The 18,981-nt window shown below is 41.1% G+C and overlaps 1 protein-coding gene across 1 annotated transcript in view; it reads right to left on the bottom strand.

Moving 5' to 3' along the window:
• The window catches only part of NECAB3 (N-terminal EF-hand calcium binding protein 3), a 145,292-nt gene that overhangs the window by 122,672 nt on the left and 3,639 nt on the right, over window positions 1-18,981 (bottom strand). The window contains exon 2 of the mRNA XM_077459163.1: window positions 6,268-6,292. Coding sequence (XP_077315289.1) covers window positions 6,268-6,292 — 25 coding nt within the window. The remainder of the gene's footprint in view (window positions 1-6,267; window positions 6,293-18,981) is intronic.

The raw sequence follows: 18,981 nt of genomic DNA, 5'->3' as shown, positions 1-18,981 counted from the left end.
TTTGAAAGTGTGTGCACACGGTCGGAAATTCAGACGGAAAAAGTCAGATCGGATTATGTTGTCGGAAAGTCCGATCGTGTGTGGGCTCTATCGGACTTTTTCCGTCGGAATTTCAGGCGGAAAAAGTTTGAGAACTGGATCTACAATTTTCTAACAACAAAATCCGATCGTGTGTAGAGAATTCCAACAGACAAAGTGCCACGCATGCTCATAATAAATTACAAGACAAAAGCTATTGGCTACTGGCCTCTTTATAGTCCCGTCGTACTTGAATTACGTCACCTCATTCCGAACAATCGGATTTTCCGACAACTTTGTCCGACCATTTGTATGCAATACAAGTTTCGGCCAAAATCCGTCTGAAAAAATCTGACGGATTTTGTGGTCAGAATGTCCGACCGTGTGTACAGTGCATAAGAGCTTCCGTAAATGTCGGTAGTGAAAATTCTGCATCACGGAACAGTTCCAATAAAAAAAAAGTACAGATACTCCTCATTTAACGACTACTCGGACTTAAGACCACCTCTCCCCACCCGAACGACGTGCTATACATCATTGTATTGTTCAGTACAGTACAGTAGTTATGAATGCTTCAAATATTGATTACTTGTGGCTCCTCGTGTAACAACAAATTTGTTTAACAAACTGGTCATTGGAACAGAACCCGGTCATTAAGTGAGGAGTACCTGTAGTACATTTTATTAGTTACATAAGGCTAAAATCACAGCCCTGCAGGAAACCTTTCCTGTGTCTGCAGCCTTATGTAACTAATAAAATGTTCCACTTTTTTATTGGAACTGTTCTGTGATGCAGATTTTTCACTTTAGATTTTATATTGGAATTAAGCTGGCAGAAAGAGTCGCGCTTTAGAGCCTAAAGCCTCGTACACACGATCGGATTTTCCGACGGAAAATGTATGATGACAGGCTGTTGGTGGAAAATCTGACTATTTGTATGCTCCATCGGACAATTGTTGTTGGATTTTCCACTGACAAATGTTGGATGGCAGGCTTTAAAATTTTCCGCGGACAAATGTCTGTTGTCGGATTTTCCGACAAAGGTCCAAAGTACAAACACGCATGCTCGGAAGCAAGGATGAGCCAGAAGCAGTCGGTCTTGTAATTTGATGTAATAACGAGGAACAACCATTAACTCTATAAAAAATATAACAGGAGACAGAAGTCTTTGATAACGTCTGTTTAGTCAAAGTTAGTCTGGGCAGAATCCTGCTGGCATTCACTGGCATTGGCCTTATATATGTGTATGTAACAAGCTACTCTATTTACAGCTGTGAATGTCTCAACATCCATATCAACATGTTTCAAAGTCATGTTCTGTTTCTTCAGGACTGGGGTATTATTGTGAACATGTAATAAACATTTACACTGAGATAAATAATAAGTGTTTCCACCAAACATAACCTCAAAATGTTGATATTCACATCCCAGTGTACTAGAATACTTTAAAAAATAAAAATAAAATTTGTTGCGCTATAAGCAAAAAACAAAAGTGAATAGAAATACAGCAGCTCACACAATATTGCTGGACGCAATACAAAGTAATAAAAAGTTATGGTGTAGCGCTTAAACAAAAATATAACAGAAACAAAGTTCATATGAATTGTTTGTGTGGTTCAAACTCCAAAAGAAGAAAAAATCCACCCGTGTCAGTCCAGAAAGGTAGAGAGAAAAGGGACCAGCACCCAACAACACTGACTCTTACCATCAGTGCAATTTGGTAATGCACTTAAAGCACATTCCTGAATCCAATCAAGAGCATATCATCAGATGGTATATATATATATATAAATATGGACTCCACCACCCTCCACCAGATATACCCTCAGTAATAATTCAATGGCCACATGCAGGAATATATATACCATCTGATGATATGCTCTTGATTGGATCGCTGAGTTAAGGAACGTGCTTTAAGTGCATTACCAAATTGCACTGATGGTAAGAGTCAGTGTTGTTGGGTGCTGGTGATGGTCCCTTTTCTCTCTACCTTTCTGGACTGACACGGATGGATTTTTTTCTTCTTTTGGAGTTTGAACCACACAAACAATTACTAGAATACTTGCCTACACATATATAGTCAGATATACACTATATTACCAGAAGTATTGGGATGCCAGCCTTTACACGCATATGAACTTTAATGGCATCCCAGTCTTAGTCCGTAGGGTTCGATATTGATTTGGCCCACCCTTTTCAGCTACAACAGCTTCAACTCTTCTGGGAAGGCTGTCCACAAGGTTTAGGAGTGTGTCTATGGGAAAGTATGACCATTCTTCCAGAAGCGCATATGTGAGGTCAGGCACTGATGTGGACAAGAAGACCTGGCTCGCAGTCTCAGCTCTTATTCATCCCAAAGGTATCATTCTATCAGGTTGAGGTCAGGACTCTGTGTAGGCCAGTCAAGTTCCTCCACCCCAAACTCACTCATCCATGTCTTTATGGACTTTGCTTTGTGCACTGGTCCAAATCATTTGGTGGAGGGGGATTATAGTATGGGGTTGTTTTTCAGGGGGTGGGCTTGGCCTCTTAGTTCCAGTGAAGGGAACACTTAGGGAGTCAGCATACCAAAACATTTTGGACAATTTCATGCCCACAACTTGGTGGGAACAGTTTGGGGATGGCCCCTTCCTGTTCCAACATGACTGTACACCAGCACACAAAGCAAGGTCCATAAAGACAGGGATTAGTGAGGTTGGGGTGGAGGAACTTGACTGGCCTGCACAGACACCGTTGGGATGAATTAGAGCGGAGACTGTGAGCCAGGTCTTCCTGTCCACATCAGTGCCTGACCTCAAATATGCGCTTCTGGAAGAATGGTCAAACATTCCCATAGACACACTTCTAAACCTTGTGGACAGCCTCCCCAGAAGAGTTTAAAGGGGTTGTAAAGGTAAATGTTTTTTCACCTTAATGCATTCTATGCATTAAGGTGAAAAAACATCTCACACTGCCGGCGCCCCCCAGTCCCCCCGTTTTACTTACCTGACCCCTCGAAAATCCCGCGCTCGCCCCCGCCGTCCTCTTCGCCGCTCAGCCTGGCCGCTGATTGGCTGGAGTGGATGGATTGAAAGCAGCGCAGCCATTGGCTCACGCTGCTGTCAATCACATCCAATGACGCAGCGCGCCGGGGGGCGGGGCCTTGTGATACAGCGAGCGGCTATAGCCGCCGGCTGTATCACGGGAGCGCGCCCGCAGTGCTTCTCACCAATGCGAGGGAGCTCGCATTAACGTGAGAAGCACCTGCGGGAGGAAGCTGAGACAGCCGCCGAGGGACCCCAGAAGAGCAGGTTCGGGGCCACTCTGTGCAAAACGAGCTGCACAGTGGAGGTAAGTATGACATGTTTGTTATTTTAAAAAAATAAAAAATTTTACTTTACAACCCCTTTAATCTGTTCTAGCTGCAAAGGGTGGGCCAATTCAATATTGAACCCTACGGACTAAGACGAATGCCATTAAAGTTCATGTGCGTGTAAAGGCAGGTGTCCTAATACTTTTGGTAATATTATATGTGTGTGTATATATATATATATATATATATATATATATATATATATACACATATACATATACACACACGCACATACACAGTGCCTTGGAAAAGTATTCATACCCCTTGAAATTTTCCACATTTGGTCATGTTACAACCAAAAACGTAAATTTATTTTATTCAGATTTTATGTGATAGACCAACACAAAGTAATAATTTTGAATTTGAAGGAAAATGATGAATGGTTTTCAAAAATGTTTACAAATAAATATCTGAAAAGTTTGACATGCATTTGTTATCAGCCCCCAAGTCAATACTTTGTAGAACCACCTTTTGTTGCAATTACAGCTGCAAGTCTTTTTGGGGATGTCTCTACCAGCTTTGCACATCTAGAGAGTGAAATCTTTGCCCAATCTTCTTTGCAAACAGCAATTTTCAAGTCTTGCCACGGATTCTCAATTGGATTTAGGCCTGGACTTTGACTGGGCCATTCTAACACATGAATAGGCTTTGATCTAAACCTTTCCATTGTAGCTTTGACTGTATGTTTAGGGTCATTGTCCTGCCGGAAGGTGAACCTCCGCCCCAGTCTCAAGTCTCAGACCTGCAGACTCTAAAGGTTTTCTTCTAATATTGCCCAGTATTTGGCTCCATCCATCTTCCCATCAACTCTAACCAGCTTTCCTGTCCCTGCTGAAGAAAAGCATCCCCACAACTTAATGCTGCCACTACCATGTTTAAAGGTGGGTATGGTGTGTTCAGGGTGATGTGCAGTGTTAGCTTTCCATCACACATAGCGGTTTGCTTTTAGGCCAACAAGTTAAAATTTAGTCTCCTCTGACCGGAGGACCTTCTTCCACATGTTTGCTGTGTCCTCCACATGGCTTCTCGCAAACTGCAAACAGAACTTCTCATGGCTTTCTTTCAACAATGGCTTTCTTCTTGCCACTCTTTCATAAAGACCAGATTTGTGGAGAGCACAACTAATAGTTGTCCTGTGGACAGATTCTCCCACCTGAGCTGTGGATCTCTGCAGCTCCTCCAGAGTTACCATGGGCCTCTTGACTGCTTCTCTGATTATTGCTCTCTTTGCCCAGCCTGTCAGTTATGGAGGACGTCTATGTCTTAGGTAGGTTTGCAGTTGGGTCATACTCTTTCCATTTTTGAATGATGGATTGAACAGTGCTCTGTGCGATGTTCAAAGTTTGGGATATTTTTCTATAACCTAACCCTGCTTTAAACTTCTCCACAACTTTATCCCTGACCTGTTGGGTGTGTTGCTTGGCTTTCATGGGGCTGTCTGTTCACTTAGGTTCTCTAACAAACCTCTGAGGGCTTTACAGAACAGTTTTAATTATACTGAGAATAAATTACACATAGGTGGACTCTACTAATTAGGTGACTTCCGAAGGCAATTGAGGGCTTCACAGAACAGTTTTATTTATACTGAGAATAAATTACACACAGGTGGACTCTATTTACTAATTAGGTGACTTCTTAAGGCAATTGGTTTCACTAGATTTTAGTTAAGGGTATCAGAGTAAAGGGGGCTAAATACAAATGCACGCCATACTTTTAAGATATTTATTTGTAAAACAATTTTGAAAAGCATTTATCATTTTCCTTCCACTTTACGCTGGTGTATCACATAAAATCCCAATAAAATATATTTACGTTTTTGGTTGTAATGTGTCACCTATAGATTATCTGCAGATTTTCTATGGTTAGATGGAAAAAGTGGGAGATTCCTCCATCCACACAGTTTAGCATACATGGAGAAATCTGTTGCACTTTTTCCATCTAACCATGGAAAATCTACAGATATTCTATAGGTGTATGGCCAGCTTTACTGTATACACCATAGTTTGTGTCTGGATGTTTTCATTACATGTTTGCATTCTTTCGAGTCATAATTAGAATTAGCCTGAATATGTTACGCCCCTTGTTATCATAAACATACAATTGTAATATTAATGTGATTCCTACGTAATCTTATATATATATATATATATATATATATATATATATATATATATATATATATATATATATATATATATATATATATATATATATATTTTTTTTTAATTAACAATTAAAGAGGTAACATGGATTTAATACATAAGGTTAAAATCACCTTACAAATGTCATAGTAATATAGAAGTATATGTACACTATAACACATACAAACATATTCAAAAGTTTGGCATGTCTGTAGCATAGACAGGCAGGTTTAGCCCATATTTTAAAGTCAGCAAGAATTTTGGTTAGTATGGACAATATAAAATCTTTTTCTATAGTTTTCAGAATTTACATCCTAAATAATGCTCAAACACTGGATTTTGCCATTTCCAATGGTAGTTATTTTACCCGGCATTGTAAGGGTTGTCACAAGCTTCAGCTAGCAGGCAAAGGTCTAATGTCGGGTGGATGCTGCACAGATATAGCCGCGGGGGGCACTGTGAGTGGCAGAATTTTATTCTTTTATCTGGGTACGTGTCTGAGTACTGGTCTCTTGCTGCGTTTGTTTGCAGAGCCATCTGTGCTGCCTGTCATCCAAAATATCCTTTATGAGAACAACCAGGGCCATTCACATAGCCTTACTATAACTGTGTCTTCAGTACCCAGAATCCTCCTCATAGGTCCCATTTACACTCCGCTGCTACTGTTTTCTGTATAGGCGGGCACTGATGGGTTAATAGTACGCATAGTGACTAATACCGCAGGGGTCCAGACTGACAATACGAATCTGACACTCACCATTCTTGTCTGCCCTCCGGAATATCTGCAAAGAAAGAAAAGCCTTGAGTTTAAATAATTTTATTTTTCCAGGCACGATTCTAACCTTCAATTCGATACAAAAACCCTGAGATTCCAAACTGCAGTTTAAGAAAGCTTTTTAAATTTGTATTAATCCCTGTTTTTTAGCTTAACGCACTGAACACAAGAAATTAAACATTTTTCCAGTAAACTATTTGTTAACATATTTTACCCCCAGCTCTTGCAATTTCCAGTATTCGATGCTGCTGGCTCCTGCTCTCTCAGTGCTTCTTCCCTGAACTTCTGGTCTTCACAGGAAGGAGTTAACAGTGGACGTTGCAGTCTCTAGTCAGTCACTTAGTTTGGAGAAGGAAAGTGGGTGGAGGAGGGTGAAGCAGGAGAGTGCCTTGCCATTTTAGGCTACCGTATATGTGTGTTTCTATTGAAATGTAGGGAGACATGTTCAAACTTTATGTTTCTTGCAACAAAGATCGCTATAGCGGCTGCTTGGAAGAAACCTGTAGTAGATCTGGTTATTATGAAAAGTATGCTGACTTGGATGATCATGTTTAATGAAAAGCTCATCAATATCATGAAGGAAAGGACTGCTAAGTTTGACCGTGTTGGGGATCATTGGATTACCAACTTCAGCTCCGGAAGGTTCACCCCCTTTAATGACCAGCCCATTTTTTTGCGATACGGCACTGCGTTACTTTAACTGAAAATTGCACAGTTGTGTGACCGATGTACCCAAATAAAATTGATGTTCTTTTTTTTTTTTTTTTTCACAAATAGAGCTTTCTTTTGGTGGTATTTGATCACCTCTGCAGTTTTATTTTCTGCACTATAAACAAAAAATACAGACAATTTTGAAAAAAAAATAACAATATTTTTTACTTTCTGCTATAAAACATAGCAAATAAAAAAATTTAAAAATCAAAATTTCTTCATCAATTTAGGCCAATATATATTCTGCTACATATTTTTGGTAAAAAAATAAAAATAAATCCCATATTGATTGGTTTGCGCAAAAGTTATAGGGTTTACAAACAATGGGATTTTTGTCTTTATTTTTTCTTTATTTATTCTTTTACTAGCAATGGTGGCGATCAACAATTTATAGCGGGACTGTGATATTGCGACGGACAAATCAGACACCTAACTGACACTTTTGGCACTTTGTGGGAACCAGTGACACTAATGCAGAGATCAGTACTATAAAATATGCACAGTCACTGTACTAATGACACTGGCAGGTAAGGGGTTAATATCAGGGGCGATCAAGGGGTTAACTGTGTGCCTAGGGGGTGCTTGATAACTGTGGGGAAGGTGCTTTGACTGGGGGGGAAAATAAAGATCTGTGTTCTTGCTTAGCAGAAACACAGGATCAGTACATTCCCCTTTCACAGAACAGCGGTCCGCTGTTCTGCCTGTCTCCTGAACAATTGGTGGGCAGACATTGCGCCCTCCGGACCCACTGATTGGCTCCCGCTGAGTCCAATCACAGCAGGAGTGTGCCTCAGACCCGGAAGTGTCAAATTACATAATAGGTACGTGATCTGGCCGCAGTATATGTGCATGGGGCGGTCCACAAGGGGTTATATATCTCTAACTCCAATTTCCAGCTTATAGAGGAGTGTGTGCAGCTAAGGAGGGCATTTGGAGGATCTTTCTTCTTTTGTTTTGTTTCTTCTTTCCCCCCTTTCTTGTTCCCTTTCCATTATTTGTCTCTTCTTTCCCTTTCTTCTTCTTCTTTTTGTACTTTGCTTTCATTTCGTTATTTTGCTAACACTTTTGTAGTGCAGTTTGTATAATTACAACCCACTCAGTGGGTGGTGGAGTAGTTTGGGTTCTAATATTTCCCCTTTGTGTGGGTTTTCTGAGTAGGATTATTGTATGCTTTTATAATGCCGTGTACACACGCCCGGATTTTCTGGCAGAAAAGGTCCCACGGTCTTCCCGACGGAGTTCCAACGGACTTGCCCACACATGAACGGTCCAAAGTCCATTTGCTTTGAACGCGATGACGTACGACGGGACTATAAAAAGACAGTTCAATAGCCAGTAGCCAATAGCTGCCCTTGCGTCATATTTGGTCCGTCGGACCAGCATACAGACGAACGGCTTTCCCGATAGATAGATAGTCATGATAGAAATTGATTCCGTCGGACAGATTTGAAACATGTTCTATTTCTAGGTCTGTCTTAATTTTTGAAGAAAAAAGTCAGATGAAGCCCACACACGATCGTAATATCCGACGGAATGATTCTGCCGTACCTTTTCTGACGGAAAGTCCGGTTGTGTGTACGCGGCATCAGATATTTTATTTTTATTTTATGATGAACTTATTTTATATAGCAACTTGTTGTATTGAAAAAGACTGGTGGTATGCTATTTAGATCATCTTTTTATATGGATTATTGATGTTTTAATACATTCCATCTGCGTTGTGGGCGTTAGCCTTGTTGTTATTCATTGCCTTTAATTTGTGTCCTTTTTTCGGAAAAAAAAACTTTCAATAAATTAAATGTTTTAAATTTTTATTTTTATTTATGGCTTTTAATTATATATTTTATTTATAATGTTTGATTTTAGGTATATATAGTATGTATCCTATCTAAACACTTCTTCAATATTGCCTACAACTCTATCTCCTTCTTCCCTCTTCCTCTTTCCATAGTGTTCCCCTTGGCTCGGTCCTGGAACCCATTCTCTTCTCTATCTATACCTCTCCCTTGGTCACTTAAGAACCTCCAATGGCTTCGGTGCTGATGACATTCTAATGTATCTCTATACTCCTCAACTCACCTCTTCGGTCTCTTCACTCCTCAACTCACCTCTTCGGTCTCTTCACTCTTCAACTCACCTCTTCGGTCTCTTCACTCTTCAACTTACCTCTTCGGTCTCTTCACTCTTCAACTCACCTCTTCGGTTTCTTCACTCCTCAACTCACCTCTTAGGTCTCTTCACTCCTCAACTCACCTCTTCGATCTCTTCTCACATTGCTAATTTACTAACACACCACTTTCTAAAAATAAATGTTTTAAAAAAAAATGGGGCTCATAAGTCTTCTCATGCCCCCTATCCTGACTTTTCCACCAAGTTTCATAATATAACTCTCAGTTCATCTCCTCATGCCAGGGTGCTAGATGCATCCCTGGACTCTGACCTCTCCTTTCAGCCTCCAATACAATCACTGTCCAAATCTTGCTGTCTTTGCTTCCGTAACATTTCTAAAATATGGCTCTTTTTAATCAACAAAGCCAGCACGCTACTTATTCTCTTTATTGTTGTCTCTCTCGATTATTGCAACTATCTTCTCATTGGCCTACCTCTACTTAGGCTATCCTACCCCTAGTCTGTTACGAATGACGTTGCCAGACTCATCCCCCTTACTAAATGCTCATTGTCAACCACCTCTCTGTGCTAATCTCTTCACTGGCTTCTGATCTTCAAATAAAATAAAATTCAAAACACGAACAGCAACAGCTTCAGAGCTGTACACGGAGAACTATAAAAAAGAAAGAAAAGAAAAAGAAAGAAAAGAAAAAGAAAGAAAAGAAAAAGAAAGAAAAGCTAACCCTACAAGTGCTTTTTTCTGCACTACTCTTCCTTTATGCTGGCTTTTGACATTTACAAATGCAACAAATTTTGAAATTTGGTGAAACTTTTGAAAGATAAATAGTGCATTTTATATACAACTATATAGATCAGACCAAAATGAGGGACAAATGTGAAGGAAAGAGGGACAGACAGAGGAAGATTGTTCCAAATCAGGTACAGTCCCTCCAAATCAGACATATTTGGGAGCTATGCTCTTGTCTCAAATTGCATTGGAACTGTACCGTGTCCCTATTGTAAAGTGCTGTGCAAACTGTTGGCACTAAATAAATCCTGTATTCTAATAATATATAGTTTTAGATTCTATTATATTACGTTTTTGTTCTTGGATTATGATATGCTTTAGAGATGAGCTGAAAAACGGATGCTGCCATCGTCAACCTTCTGAAAATCCTAATTGCTTGGCTTTTATAACGGCTCTCTGGTTGAGAAGTTCAGATCTTTAGCCATTTACTGTGGCCATTACAGGAGGAATCCAATCCACCTGTTGAATTTTTGCTGATCTCCAGCAAGCAGATCTCACCTCCCCAGGAGATATTAGTTCTTTTCACTGCAGTTGTCATTAAGGTTTAGTCTAAATGGCTGTCTGTGCTGCACATTTTTGCTGAGTGGACCATGGCTTCAGCCCAAAAATTTTGCATTAGGAAGATGAGAGGCTGAATACCCATTTTATTATATGACTGGAAGTCAAGACCATGCCATTAGTGCTTTTAGGTAAGCAGCAATGGTTTGTTATTCAGCAGAGCTGACAATACTGAGGCACTCTGCATAACAGTCTGCCTCGAGGGCTTCAGATTGTGCCTGTACGAATGATCCTTTATCTCTTTAAAGAGAAGCTATAAAGGTTTTAGGTAATTTTTATTAAAATTTTTCCTTATGCTTTTAAGTTTTTTAAATTTATATCTTTTACATACAATCCAGGATTTTACTAACAAATGTGTAAAGCTCATCTCATTTCAAAATAAACCTTTAAACCCTTTTATCATTTACCTAAGTCTGCCATTACATGTCCCTCACCAATGCCTCTTTTGGGATTGGAGACCAGTTATCCAGGGCTGCAGTCTCCTTGTTATCACATCATCATGCCATTCAATCTTCTTGAGCCTTAGAGAACCTTGCCCCTGGATGGTGAATCAGAAGTTTCCTCATCACCCATCCAGTGACATGAGCACCAGAGGACCGCTCTGTAGTCTAAAAGACAGAAGACTTGACATGTGGTGAATCACATGACCATAGAATCAGGTAAGTTAAGGGTCTTTTTTTTAGGCTTGAACTTTTTTTTAAAGTAACTGGGCAATTACATGGCAAAGGATTTCTAGAGTACTATGAGTTAGCTAAGCAGTGTCTCCCTGTCAGGAACCACAAACCAGGCTCAGACAAAAAAATGCAGTTCAAATCAAACCTTTAGCAAAATTACAAAAATAACACAGTTCGGGAATGTATTCAAAAACAGAAGCCAAATATAGAAGCCCGAGTGGGTAATCTGATGGGCAGGGTCAGGAAACCAAAAGTCGGCAAGGTGAGGGGCAAAAACAGGAACAGGTCACAGAAGAGAAGTCAGCCAGGCTGAGTGATAACAGGAACACAATTAGGAACATACTGGAAGAATTGACCATGCAAGGGCATGGAGGGAACGGGTAACGCTGTTTAAATAGCCAAAAGGGGTTGGCTGTAGGCTGGACTAATGAAGCAGGTAATGGTAACCAGGTGAGTAACTGTGGAAACAATGAGTGTCTGGTAATTGACTGACAGCTGAGCAGCCTCTGTGCACTGAAAGAAAAAAGCTGTACATACATAGCAGGAGCCAGCCCCGACACTCCCTGCCCTCAGGCTGGCTCTGTCCAACTGAAATCTGAGATGGGCTTATCTTATAAGGAATGAGGTACTTTCACTTTGACGTGTGTGTACATTTTAACTTGAGCAATAGGAAAACACATAAAAGGAAGACTGAAGCTTGGCTAAGAAATGGAATCTAAACTATGTATGGCCAATAAATCATATCTAATAGACTATAAAAAAAAAAGAAAATCAAGTCTACAAGGGTGGTTGAAGGAAATCAGGAGGAATAGCGTCAAAGATATGAAAACATGTAAGCTGCCCTTTAAACTTAGCTCCTCTTGCTGTATTTATTGATTGTCAGCAACATTAATGCATGCAATAAAGCTTTCTTGACGTGTTTCACCAGTCACCACACCTGGCTTACTCACAAGCTTCTCACTGATTTTCTGTAAGCAGCCTTTCCTAGAGATAACAGGGAATGGCCAGTATATCTAGGACTCTATGTGCAATCCCAGTCCATATAGCATCTTCTGTCCCCTACTAGCACTTGCACACCCAAAAGACCACAGCAAGGCCTTTACTCATAATGTCCCAGGAGCTGTCTGCCATCCAGCATAAAACGTCCAGCTAGGAAAGCCAGACCAGAAAAACAATAGATCACTGCTCTGCTGATTGCAGTGAAGCTAAAACAAACGTTTACCTAGCAGCCTAAGTGTGCTACACTTACATCAGAGTCTCTTCTTAAATCAAGATCCCTATCATAGTCCTCCTCCCCCCACATCAAGGTCCCCATCAGAGTTCTTCCCCCTTACATTAGGGTCCTGATCAGCATCCCCCCTTACACCAGGGTCCTGATCTGAGCTCCCCCTTACATATGGTCCTCATCAGAGTCCCCCCTACATCAGAGTTCCCCCTTATATCAGGGTCCCCATCAGAGTCCCCCTTACACCAGAGTTCATCCTTATATCAGAGTCTCTACCAGAGACCCCCTCCCCCAACATTAGGGCCCCTATCAGGGACCCCCTTGCTTCGGAGTCCCCTCTCACATCAGTGTCCCCATATGAGTCCCCCTTTATATAAGGTCTTCAAACTGTGCTTGTTGAAGATACACCACTTACCATAGCTGCAGGGTGGATAATATCTTGTAATGAGCTGAATGTAGCCCATGTGCCCTAGTTTGAAGACCCCTAATCTAATGCATTTGCTCTGTAGATACTGTCATCCTCATTATTATCCTTTACAATTCCTTGAAAGCCTTCAGAATTGTGGGGTTGTGTTGAAACCTTACTCATTGTTAATGGTACCCTAACACAATGTACAGTAGTGGCCAGCGGTATTGTGTTGTATTAAAGCACATGTGAAAAAATAATGATTGCTAAGCCCTAGGGTGTCAATCAAAAACACCCTCAGTACAATGTGTGCCACATCCTAATAATAATTGAAAAAAGTTTTGGGGAAAAAGGGAGATGGACTTCATAGGCACGTATAAAAATATAACAAAATGTATTCAGAGTTCACAGATTTATACAAATAAAAGGGGTTTCGTACATATATGAAAAAAGACAAAAAACGAAACAAAAGAAAAGAAAAAGGGGACCCAGGGATAAACCCCAAAAGACAAAAGATGTCCACAAGGACTATAAAGTGGCATCTTTTGTCTTTTGGGGTTTATCCCTGGGTCCCTTTTTTCTTTTTCTTTTCTTTTCTTTTGTTTTTTGTCTTTTTTTTTATCATAGATGTATGAAACCCCCTTTATCTATGTGTATAAATCTGTGAACTCTGAATAGATTTTGTTATATTTTTATATACGTGCCTATAAAGTCCATCTCCTTTTTTCCCCCAAAAAAATTTCAAGTATTAAAGCACATGTGTTAATGCTACACATCATTTCAGGGGTGCCTTAAACCAGTGTTTCTCAACTCCAGTCCTCAAGGCACCCCAACAGGTCATGTTTTCAGGATTTCCCTCAGATGAAATGGCTGTTGTAATTACTAAGGCAGTGAAACTGATCAAATTACCTGTGCAAAGTAATGGAAATCCTGAAAACATGACCTTTTGGGGCGCCTTGAGGCCTGGAGTTGAGAAACACTGCCTTAAACTACCATAACTCCAACGGCAGTCATATCTACAAGACTTGGATCCAAGTGTGAAAAAAGCTAATTAGCTTACAATGTCATTCAGCAGATAGAAGAAGAAGGAAGTAAGTGACAGAATTTAATTTGTCAATGTAACAGTGAAAAATTATGATAATCCATATCACTGCCAGACTATATACTGGTAATACTGAGTTGTATTCTAGGCAGATATAAAAGACAAATTAAAGTAGAACTAAACTGCGTCTGAACACCACAACCGAAAAACACAATTTAATTCATTTTTAAAATTCAAAGCAAACTTGCCCATCCATCCATGTCGCAATGCTTTATTTTGCTGAGAAAGCACTTTAAAAATTAACCCCCTCACCCCAGCATTTCTTGCCATGGCCATCTTGAGTTACCCTATGTTCACACCTGGGTCTGTGACGTCACAAGCATGCTGGGTCCAGGACATATTGAGGGGACGGGGTGTCCGTCACATCACCACATGGTCACGCCCCATAACTATATAAGAACTGTCAGACACCAGAGCTGACAGGAGCATTTTTTTTTTCAGCGGGTCAGCGGCAACGGCGGCGGAGGAAGAAGACATCACCAGTGGTAGCAGTGAAAGAAGACATCATGAATGATGTTGGAGCTACGTCGGGGACATTCTTCATTTCTAATAAAGCACTTGTCAAAAAAACGCAAAAAAAAAACAAAAACGTAAAGTTGATCAAATACCACCAAAAGAAAGCTCTATTTGAGGGAAAAAAAGGACGCAAGTTTTGTTTGGGTACAGCGTCGAACGACCACGCAATTGTCAGTTAATGCAACGCAGTGCCAAATTGTAAAAAGTGCTCTGGTCAGGAAGGGGGTAAAATCTTCCGGGGCTGAAGCTAACTAAGGGACATAACAAAAAACACAAAAACACACGCAAACATGCATTAAAAATTTACGTTTAAAAATGCAAAACGTGCTTGAAAAATGCATCACTTGAACCTAGACCTAGGGCAGATGATTCATATAGTATTTACTTCCTGGAATTCATCTGCCCTTATAATGGGCTATACATTTTTATCTTGCTTTTGGCTGGAGTTTTGCTTTCGGATCTATATCTGGAAACATTTTATTGCATAGTGCATGGCCAGTGAATAGTATGGCAACCTTGAGTCACTGGGACAATACACATCCCTAAAACACCCTGCATGCATGGACATTTTTTGGGCTTGTCTACACAGGTGATGTCTTCCTGCATTTCAAATGCACATCAAACACAGGTCATCAGATTCCCATCTACCTCAGTTCTAATGCCCTGTACACACGAGGGTATTTTTCGTCAGAAAAAACTTGGATGTTTTTTCCCACGGAATTCTTCTGAACTTTCAACCGTCAAGAGCGAGGTGCAGTACAACACTACGACGAGCAGAGAAAATAAAGTTCAATGCTTCCGAGCATTTGTTGAATTGTTTCCGAGCACGTGTAGGAATATTGCGTGTCGGAATTTGTACAGTTCAGTTCTAATGCCCCGTACACACAAGCGTATTTTTCGTCAGAAAAAACTTGGATGTTTTTTCTCACGGAATTCTGCTCAAGCTTGGCTTGCATACACATGGTGACACAAAAGTTCTCTGAACTTTCGACCGTCAAGAACGCTGTGATGTACAACACTACGACGAGCCGAAAAAATGAAGTTCAATGCTTCCGAGCATGTTTTCGAATTGTTTCCGAGCATGCATAGGAATTTGGCGCTTTGGAATTTGTACAGACGATAGGAATTTCCGATAGGAACTTTTTCCGACTGAAAAATAGAGAACATGCTCTCAATCTTTTGCTGGCTGGAATTCTGCCAGCAAAAGTCTGATGGAGCATGCACACGGTCGGAATTTCTGACCAAAAGCTCACATCCGACTGGCAGAATTTCTGACCAAAAGCTGACATCTCACTTTTGCTGGCAGAATTTCTCATTGTGTGTATGGGGCTTAAGGCTGCCTTTGACCTGCTTTGCTTTGTGATTCTCTGGTAGAGATGGGCTTGGGCGTGTTCAAAATCCCACATGCCCAATCCCACCAGGATGCCGACACTGCACACGGCTAATCACAAGCAGTGAGACATTTCCCGGTTCACAGCTGTACAGATCAGTAAATGTCTCACTACCTGTGATTAGCCGTGTGCAGTGTTGGCTTCCTGACGGGATCGGGCACGTGGGATTTCAAACACGCCCGAGCCTATTTCTAGTCTCTGGATGCAGCAAGTCCTATCAAAAATGCAACCAAAACAGGCCAAATATCGCCATTTACGCTTCAATGCGTGTGTTTTAGCTGCACTTCTTTTGAATATAAAGGCCACGGCAATGTCCTTGCACACATGCCCTAATGTGTACTTGTGTAGATTTGTTGATGGTGCTCTACTCCCCCCCCCCCCACCATTTAAGCGGCTTGTAGATAAATTGGACTCAAATTGTGCGTGGATGTTTGTATGACTGTGCTAGAGGCTGTAGATTGTAAGCTTCACTTACGCAGTGACTAAAATAAATGCTTTTCTGCGAAAACACTGGGTTTTATATTTTCATAATGCAAACATGTGCTATAAGTAAACACAATGATACAGCAGATTTTCAAAAGCTAAGTTACACGCGCACTCTTATGAAGCACAAGTTAAACCTAAACCGTGTTTTTTTCACAATGCTGCAGGCATAGAGATTGACTCTCTGTCTGAGTTCCTGTCATTAAAAGCCCCTTTGGTGCATTCAAACTGCACTGAGCTTACTGCAGCTAAAGGCAACTTAGAGGTGTGCCTCTTCCCGCCCGCACTATAATAGCCGGAAGACAACTGTAGCATGGACTGGTGATGCCAGGAGGGCATTCATGGACGTCCTCCCATGTACACGCTGCTCAGGCGGCCTGCTCTCTATGATCACTGTGTCCTTAGGACACAGCTGATCACAGTTCGGGGTAAAGGGCAATCACAGTGGCCCATTATCACATGATCAGCTGTGTCCAATGACAGCTGATCACGATGTAAACACAAGCCGGTTATTGGCATTTCATGTCCTGATTATCAGTGTAGTCCCAACAGTGCCCACCACTGCTGCCAATCAGTGCCCATCAATGCTGCCAATCAGTGCCTCCTCATCAGTGTCACCTACCAGTGCTGCCTATCAGTGCCGCATATCAGTGCCCATTGGTACCGCCTATCAGTGCAGCCTCATCAGTTTCCACCATTGCCGCCTCATCAGTGCCCACCAGTCAGGGTAAAGAGCAATCACAGCTGCCCACTACCACGTGATCAGCTGTATCCAATGACAGCTGATCACGATGTAAACATAAGCCGGTTCTCGTAATTCCATGTCCTGATTATCAGTGCAGTCCCAACAGTGCCCACAAGTGCTGCCAATCAGTGTCCATCAGTGCTGCCAATCAGTGCCTCCTCATCAGTGTCACCTACCAGTGCTGCCTATCAGTGCTCATCAGTGCCGCATATCAGTGCCCATTTGTGCTGCCTCTCAGTACTGTCTCATCAGTGCCTGCTCATCAGTTCCCACCAATGTCGCCTCATCAGTGCAGTCTATCAGTGCCCATCAGTGCAGCCTCATCAGTGCCCATCATTGAAGCTTTATCAGCGCTCATCAGTGAAGGAGAAAAATTGGAAAGAATGACACCCATACAGACAGTTAAACTATCATAGGTGTCATGCAGCTGGCTCTGCCATGTAGTGTTGGTCCTCCAACTATACAGATACCACACATGGGAGTACAATCAGCTATTAACTACAGCTCCAGGAATCCTAGCAACCTCTAGGAACCCTAGCATTCCATGTAACCCAGGTTGAAAATGACTGCCATAATAGCTTCTTATATCTCTTGAGGGCTCTGTTAGTGCGATCTTAGCACTACCCCGATCTGAACTCCTGCTGTGGCCATTAAAAAGGCCTCTTTTGCTCCCTGTTGGATTTTTTAATTTTATATAATGGAGAATGTAATTAATGCCCTGTACACACGGTTGGACATTCCAACGACAAAATCCAGTCGTTTTTCTCCGACGGATTTTGGCCCAAACTTGTCTAGCATACACACGGTCGCACAAAGTTGTCGGAAAATCCAATCGTTCTGAACGCCGTGATGTAAAACACATACGACGGGACTGTAAACGGGCCAATAACTTTCACCTCATAATTTATTCTGAGCATGCGTGGCACTTTGTACGTCGGAATTGTCTACACATGATCAGAACAATCGTTTAAACGATCGGATTTTGTTGTCGGAAAATTTTAGATGCTGCTCTCAAACTTTGTGTGTCGGAAATTCTGACGGAAAAAGAGCCCACACAAGATCAGATTTTCCGACAACAAGATCCGATCGCACATTTTCCGTCGGAAAGTCCGACCGTGTGTACAGGGCATAACAGAGGAATTACTGCACTGAGCTGTTATTGTTGGAATACACAAGACATTAGAAGCGCAGGGCAAACTCAGGCCAGAAGACTCCATAACTAACTACATATCAGTTTTGGATAAAGGGAGGGGACTTTCATTTCTAGCACTTGAGACCAAAAAAATTGAATTATTAAGCCATCATTTATGTAAAACATTTCCCACCTTAGTTAAATTTTGCTGACTATTGGTCAGCAAAACTTGAGTAATATACTACTATAGTAATGTAGTATATTACTCAAATTTTGCTGACCAATAGTTTGAAATATCCCAATTTGCTTTTTGAACCCTTTTCTTATACCAGTTGCTCTCTTCCTTTCCTTTCCTTTTTTTTCTCATTTTTTTTCATAGTTATTTATTATTTACTCAGTGAAAAAATGATGTATGTACTAAGAGATGAAGGACAATTCCATATTTGACTTCTGGAAATATTCTACTCATTTGCTTGGAATCCATAGACAATAAATATTTGTCTGTTGCCTTTTTACCATACATTGTTCATTATCTAATGCAGGGTTTCTCAATTAGGAATCCATGAAACCTTAGGGTTACTCCAGAAGTTGCTAGGGGTTCTTTGAAGAATGAGCAACTTCTGCCTCTCAGATAAGTTCTTACTATCTGTAAGGGGGTAACTCTTTCCAATGACCATAAGTGTAAGGAGCATTCTTCCCACTGACCATCACGTTAATATATCATGAGTTGTAGATATAGTCATTTTTAGTAGGGCTTCTCTGAGACCATAAAGACATCTAACCACTTGCTGACCGGCTCACTCCGATATGCGTTGACAAAGTGAAATGTTCCTGCA

The sequence above is a fragment of the Lithobates pipiens genome, unplaced genomic scaffold (genome assembly GCF_037356315.1).
Source record: "Lithobates pipiens isolate NorthernLeopardFrog02 unplaced genomic scaffold, aLitPip1_a1.2 Scaffold_28, whole genome shotgun sequence".
NCBI lineage: Eukaryota > Metazoa > Chordata > Amphibia > Anura > Ranidae > Lithobates > Lithobates pipiens.
This window is presented reverse-complemented; position numbering and strand designations above follow the sequence as displayed.